This window comes from Ursus americanus, chromosome 23, assembly GCF_024610735.1.
Source record: "Ursus americanus isolate L20-20 chromosome 23, mUrsAme1.1.p, whole genome shotgun sequence".
NCBI lineage: Eukaryota > Metazoa > Chordata > Mammalia > Carnivora > Ursidae > Ursus > Ursus americanus.
The window spans coordinates 40,011,775-40,019,187 of record NC_142149.1 but is presented as its reverse complement, the minus strand read 5'-3'; the positions used below and the strand labels follow the sequence as shown (position 1 = coordinate 40,019,187).

Genomic DNA, 7,413 nt, shown 5'->3' with positions numbered 1-7,413 from the left:
TCGATCCCAGAACGCCGGGATCACGCCCTGAGCCAAAGGCAGACGCCCAACCGCTGTGCCACCCAGGCGCCCCCACTAGAGACTACTTCTAGATGCTACGAGACTTTCTTCTTGAGGTCCCCACACGGATCGAAAGATAACTTGGAAAGAGAATCACTTTCTCACTGTGACTTTCACAAATGAATCTACATCTTTTGTGTCTCGGTTCTGCCTAAAGACATCTTAAGGACCTACCAGTAAGCAGGGACCTCTCACTGGGCAGCTCCCAGCTGGGAGGACAGTGGCGATGTGTTCTGGGACAGACAGGGGAACAGAGGGTCAGGCCCTCCTAGGGCAGCCCTGCTGAGGCGAGCGGGATCTGCAGGACGGTTGGGGACTGTCCAGTCCCCAAGGTGAAGAAGTGTTAATGCGGGGGTGGGGGGTGGGGGCGGACCCCTGAGCTCTGGTATGTAAGTCGCCCCCACACATCTACCCGACTCGGGCACTGACAGAGGACACCCACTTGCCCCGAAGTCCAATGACATGTCAGGCTCCCACCATCGACCCCGTGCCTTGGGGAGGGGGGCCGTGGTTTATGGTGAGTCAGGGCACGACCCCAGAGCACGCAGTGCGTAGCAGCGGGGAGGAGGGTGAGCACACAGCCTCGCCCCTGGTGCTGGGCATCGGGGTCCGCTGGTCCTCTGCCCAGCTGCCTCCTGCCCACACCCAGAGCTGGGCCAGAACGTGCGACTACCCATCTGCAGACTGGTTTCGTTGGTCCTACACACAGAATAAAAAAAAATGCAAGCCGACTTTTGGGAATTGGGAGATTTCACATAAAAAGCCAGACTTCCAGCTCCTCTTAAAGACAAACACAGGAGAAGAATGACAAACAAAAAGGAAGGTCTGGCAACACCAGGCTCTCGTTCCCAGGAGGCAACAAGTCAGCAGAGCTGCCGAGCAGCTGTTGCAGAGAGCACGCTCTCCAATTCCCCATAGCCCCCACCGCCCTCCCCGGAACAAACGTTAGGACAAGCATGAATTCCGTGTCGGCCACATCCTCCGTCAGGCTCAGGCCTGTTGCTCTCACGCCTGCCTCTGAATCGGCTGCCTGCAGCGAGCTCCTTTCTCCTGCAAACCGGCTGGTACTTGGCCCCTAGAGCATGTTTTAGGGGCTTTCATCAACCACTGCTTCCAACTGGCCCCTTGGGCTTCCGGCACAGGAAGGGGCCGTTTCAGGGTCACACACACTTTCTGAGGGTCTCGCTTCTGAAGACACAAAGCTCCTGTGGACAGTTTGAGATATGCACTCCTAAAGACTGGATTTATTTGCATTCTTTTCCGCCTAGCAGTTAAGGGATGAGAGTTCATTCTTCCAATTACAAAGCTCTCCTGCAAGGATACAACTTAAAACTGAATTCCCAAGGACCCAGCGGCATTACCATCTCCCACTATTTTGGCAGCTGGTGGTACCCTGTCTCTCTCCTCCATACACCAGCTCCCAGCGCCTGCCAGCACTGCCCCTAACCCCCACTATACCCCAGGGAAGTCCTCTCTCTCCTGTGCCCAAACCTGGAACCATCTACTCCCGCAGAGGCCTGCTCGAATCCAATAGCATACAAAAATCCAATTTCAGAGTACAGAGGTAATTAGGGAATGTTAAATATTAAACAATGTGCCAAAGAGCCCCTGTGTGCAAATGCTCCCTCCCTCTTTCTGAGCCAACCAGGGATCTTAAAGGGACCCCCACCAGAGCCTCACTGTCCTGGCTAGACTTTAACCTAACTGCTCTCCGGCCCTCCAGATGTCCATTGCTTTTATTTAGCACCTTCTCGAAAGATAAAAATGGCCTACCAGAAAGAAAAAGAAACCCAGCAGCCAGATGTCTTATCAAAAATCACGAGGGAAAACATGCTGGATATGATAGTGATAAAAAAGCACCCCCCCCAGTCTCCATAACTGGGGACTCTCAGCTTTACCACTGGGTCCTCAAGAATGAGGTCACATTTTAAATTTTCCTCGTCCCTGCCCTTATTCATTTCTACAGCAAGGCGTGCGGCTGGGCAATGTCCCTCTGCCCATGCAGAGCTCACCTGGATGCCCCTGAGCATGACCCTCCCTGCTCCACTCTATCAGTAGCAGGGCAGACATTTGGGGAGTTAACCTGGATACTCACCTCTTCCCCACATCCAGTCAAACTCAGGTCATTATCCTCTTGCCTCTGGTTCAGCCCCACTCCTGTCCCTATGTATCTAAGGCATAAATCTACATATGGCCCTCCCCTGCTCAAGAATCTTCTGTGGCTCCCCAGGGCTGCTGTGTTAAAAGTCTGAACTCCTTGGCTTGGCACCTGCAAGATCCTCTCCGGCCCCAATCTACTCCCCAAGTTCCATTGTACAACAGTTTGAATACTCATGATTTCCTAAGCATACCACGTGTTCCCAGACCTCTGAGCCATTGCATATGCTGTTCCTACAGGGTAGAATGCCCTGCTCTTGTTTATTTGCACCAGGCATATTACACACCGTAAAAGCTGCAAGGCCACTTCCTCCACGAAGCCTGCCAGGCAGACTGAGGGACCCTTTCCTTGGGCCGCTTGGCACTCACAGCTGAGGGCAAGGGCACTACCACCTTTCTATCCGTGTTCTAGCACTTAGCGCCTTCAGAGCACGGGTGCTCAGTGAACGACTGGTCAGTTCCTCGACTTCTGCTGAGTCGAAGTTATGGAGTCAAAGTCGTGGCCACCTTCCAGCTATGTCATCTTGGGTATCTTAACCTCATGCCCCAGTTTCCTTAGCTGAAACATCACAACTCCTGCCTCATGGCGTGGTTGTGAGGATTACATTGAGGTGGGGGGTGATGGATACAAAACACCTCCCTGGCTCAGAGGAGGGCCTTGCAAATGCCGGCTCCCCTTCTCCTCCATCTGTCCTGCCTACTCCAACCTTCAAGGCACCTCTCTACATGACTGGAAAGCAGAGGCCCCTAGAAATAGATTCACATAAATGAGCACTCCACTGCCCACAGCCTCCACGAGGCAGAGAGACACTGGCAGGGTCTGGGTCTGCTCACGAGCTGTTGCTGTTGGAGGCTGGGTGACCGTCCTCTGATGCCGTTCTGTCTCCTCCGTCTGCCTTCCAGGTCCATGGATACCTTCTTTCTTTGGAAGGAGCTCCTAAAGGGGGTCCAGCCCCCCTGTCCCCCCACCCCCATTCCTGTTCCCTCATGCCATCCACCCGAGTGGCTCCTCACACTCATCTGGAACCGACCCAAGTAGACACGAGCCCCAGACACCTTGGTACAATTTTATTCACAAACTCCGGACACCCAGGCTTGGCACAAAGGATGTGTTCTTGCCAGTGGCAAAAAACGGATACAGCACATTCATTAATACTAACCATTTTAATTTAAATTAATAGCATTTCTGGAAGACAAATGCAGTTGATAGAAAATATAAAAACTTTTACTGTACAAATTTTACATCACATTCAAAAAAGCAAGTGTGTGCCTGTGGCCACGGAAGACGCTGCTTTACACACACTACTGAAATCCGGGCTGACATCGCAGCATCACACGAGCTCCCTAAACGGCTTCACATTTGTCTCCACCCGGCCCCCTAATCAGCACAACAACAGCAGTGCAGGCTTACAGGGTACACAGCTGCCTCCTGTGATCACAAGAATGCCACAAGAGGACAGAGGGATTCCAGCACCCTGCACTGATCTGGTGACATGGAGAGGTCAACGTCGTTACACTGCCCATGACCAACAGGGAGCTTGCTAGGATTGAAGACCTCGAGTTGGATGGAGACCCAGGGGCTGCGGCTCTGGGGGTTAAAGGCAGCAGGGACACAGGCCCTAGGGTTTTGGAGGGGCTGCTGGGGGCGTGCCGCGAAGGACCAAAGCTTGGGCTCCACTCTCAGGCCCCAGTGGGGACCTCTGCAGCCTCCAGAGCTCTCACCAAGGAGGCCGTCCCAGCTTCTCCATCCCCTTCACAGTTGGCCGTGAGCCCTGAATTCACAGTATCTGGCTGTCCTTCATGTGTTTCCACGGCAGACGGAGAGAGCACACAGAAGGGCAAGCATGTCTTCCCAACCTCAATTCACAGTCACTTTGAGAAAGAGAAGGGGACCAAGTTTCTCTTAACTGACAGGCAGCGCAGAGGCTAGGCCAAGGGCTGGGCAGCTGTCCAGGGTCCTGAAGATGAAGGGGCTGTCCTCCAAGCTTTCAACTCCCTTTCAGTGTTCCTGGCAGTGTCACTTCCTTAAGGGCAGGGACTGTGACAGCTCCCATCGCGGGGTCCCCTGCACTTGCTCAAGACACTGTCGGTGTTCGATGAAAGCTTCTTGAACTGACCCGTGGGTGTAACACTCATTGGGGAGGCCAAGGGATGAGGGGGTGAAGCAAGCAGTCCCACAGAAGAGGAAAGACCCACCCAGAGCTGAATCCAGCTGGCTTACAGCTCTGGTCTTCCCCACATACCCTGACTGGGAAGGGTTAAGGAGCTCAGGTCTGGGGCGTTAATGTGCAGCGGGAGCCCGGATACCTCGCACTGCTGCACAGCTGTGCTCTCCAAGCGTGGGTTAGCCGAGGGGTGCCCGACCTGGAGTCAGGAAGGCAGCCCTACCACTTCTAGGCAGCGGCCTGCTTCGTATGACATTTTAGCCGGACTCCAGGGAAGGCTCTGAAGATTGGGAGCTTTGCTAGGTGTGTCTAAATGAAAGGGATGGGAGGGCCACATGCCCCCCCATCTTGGCTCAGAGCATGGACACAGGTTCTTTCTGGGTCTGAATCAAACCACATCTCCACCCTCATCACCCTTGGTCAGTTCTGGTTTGAGGCCTAACATGGCGAACACCCACTGAAGGCTTCTTTGTCATTTGGGCTGTTCTGTTTAGGTGACAGCTTCTAATGAAGATAGTCAGGATGCACTCACGTCACAGACTCTCCCCAGTCAAGCCCCTCCTCCTGGTGCAAAGGTACACACACAGGCGGTCCTGACTCGGTTCATGGGGAGGCTGAGAAGTGGCGGACTGGGTGGGTCTAGATGAACGGTGTGGGAGGCACGGGCCTCCCCTCTAAGAGCTCAGAACAAGGACAGTGGAAGAGTCAGGAGTGGCTATGGGCTTCCAGTAGGACTGGGACTGGGGGAGAAGCAGTGAGAAATTCCAGAACATGGGCATGACTGATGGGGCTTCTGAAGAGCCAGGTCACCCTGTGGCTGGGAGGGTGGGCTTGGGAACCTGCTGCCTGCCACTTCTCCCTTCCCCTACCCTCTTCGTTCTCACCGAGCAAGCTTTCATGGTACAGGCAGCTGCTGGGCTAGGCCTTAGCTCTGGGATCAAATGTCAGCCAGGACTGGGATGTGTCTAAAAAGCTGAAGCCCTTTGCCATCTCCTTGGTGCCTTCCTGGAAGCTGTGTGGAAGAAACCTCTCTACAGGTGCTGGAAACCCTGGCCACCAACCCCCGGATCAATTCAGACATTATTTGGATTTAATCTGTCTCGACTTTTCCAGCAGGTACAGGCTGGATTATTGGGGTCCAAAGGGAACCCAAGCCCTCTGGGAACTCCTGACCCTCATAATCCAGCTTGGTTCCTAGCCAGGGTTTCCTCTGCCAGAGGAAAAAGGGACAGTGTCCCTTTGTTAGGATAGGGGGAGAACCCCACAAAGAGACATTCCCCACGGATAGGGTTTAGGGCCAAAGCAGAGTCCAGGTCAAACCTTGTGGTCCCCATCCTACCCCAAGAACCGCCACAGTCACGATGCTTTTCTTCCTTTTCCTCACCACCGCCAGGGTCCTCCAGAGGGGAAGGCCACTTCTGCCATCCTGGCCAGTGCTGCCAGCCTGGCCTCTGCAGGACACTTTTTATTATTACCTATCGTAAAGCATCGAGTTCACGCCCCAGAAACACACATGTAAACATTCGCTGCCTGTTGGGGCAGGGCTGGTTGTTGGTGGTATCACTTTAAGAAATGGCAGGTGCGGCTCTATCTCCGGCTGGGTGTTTTTGTGGACGAATGGTCTGAGTCGAGGACTGTACTCCTGGTTTGCAGCACTTGGGAGGGTGGACTGATGTTCTGAAGAGTGTTCTCGTGTTTTGTCATGTGGTTGTTTGGATGCTTTAGAAACACATTTAAGAAAAAAGAAATCGGCAGAGAAACTGCACGGCTGGCTACATCTTTGGATTACTTGACTCCAGGACACCCAAGCCAAACCTTTCAAACCGGGGTACAACTTTGCTGCTGTTAATGCTGCAAAGAGGAACAAAAACATGGGTTACAGCCACGCTGGTCTTGATGGGAAGCAGGACAATGTTAGCGAAGGAGGGGCCGGTTTCAGAAGCTCCCCAGAGGACCCGCCCCAGCAAGAAGCAAGAAGGGCTGCAAGCCAACAGCCCTGGCAAAGCTGCTCCTGGTCGGACTTGGCTGGGGTGCTAAGACTGGGCCGCACACCCTCCTGGGGGGCAGGGGCTGGTTAGTCTCAGAGTCCCCGGCACCTGGCATGCCGTCACTGCCGCAGGCTCGACGGAGCTACTTTCTCACTGGCGGCCCAGGAGAGCTCTGCTCCGAGTGCGACTGGGAGAAAAGAGAAACCGGACCCCAAGTACCGAGAGTGGCCTCACACAATCCTTTTGTAAATGGTCGCCAAACATTGCAGGGGGACATCTTGCCTCTGGGGGGCAAGAAGAAATGCAGACTCTCAGAACCTGTCTCCAGAGACTTGGACTCGGTTTGGGGGAACCCCAGGATTCTGCATTTGGGAAGCAGCGCAGTGACTGTGTGGGACCGCTCAGCCACACTCTTGATGAACGCTGACTTGGGGGCTGGTACTTTGCGTCTGTAAAGGGAGTAACATTGTGGGGATGGGCAGCAGAAGCTTTGCTCTCATCAGTGACATTGTTCGTTTTAGGACCACTTTTCTGAGGGCGCCGCTGTGGACAAAGCCCTTCCCAGCTAGTGTCTCTCACAGCAATGGGACTTTTGGCATCCAGCACCCCCAGCACCCCCAGAGGGGGCTGGCCTCGGGCAGCTCTGAAATCATCCCACTCCTTGTTGGACAAGACCTTGCAGGTTAACAGCCAAGCAAAAGCCCTCCCCTGCACCGTGGACCCAGCCAGCGGGAGGCCCATGTGCTCGGGGGGGTGTCGGTCTCACGGAGGTGTTAGTGGGGAGACAGGACCGCCCAAACACACCGGCGCCGCCCCGCAGAGGAAGAGTTAGAGAATGAAGTCCCATCAGGGGAGGTGGCTCTCCTGGGTGGCGTGGGGGGTCTGTTAGGGGGTCCTCATAGACAGTCGTTATTCAGGCACACACGGGCCGTGGAGAGGGGAGAGGGCCAGTTTTAAAAAAGCGAAAGAAGTAGTCTCGGGAGAGATGCCTGGAGCAGCAGAGATCGCATCCCCTGGGTTAGTGCCCGCACATCAGTTTGCGT

The 7,413-nt window shown here is 54.5% G+C and overlaps 1 protein-coding gene across 2 annotated transcripts in view; it reads right to left on the bottom strand.

Annotated features, from left to right (window-relative positions):
• Positions 1-3,270: 3,270 nt before the first annotated feature.
• The window catches only part of KSR1 (kinase suppressor of ras 1), a 149,294-nt gene continuing 145,151 nt past the window's right edge, over positions 3,271-7,413 (bottom strand). For both annotated transcript variants that reach the window (XM_045773578.2, XM_087854631.1), the window contains one exon: positions 3,271-6,233. In XM_045773578.2, the coding sequence (XP_045629534.1) occupies positions 6,155-6,233 (79 nt within the window). In that variant the 3' untranslated portion in view covers positions 3,271-6,154. The remainder of the gene's footprint in view (positions 6,234-7,413) is intronic.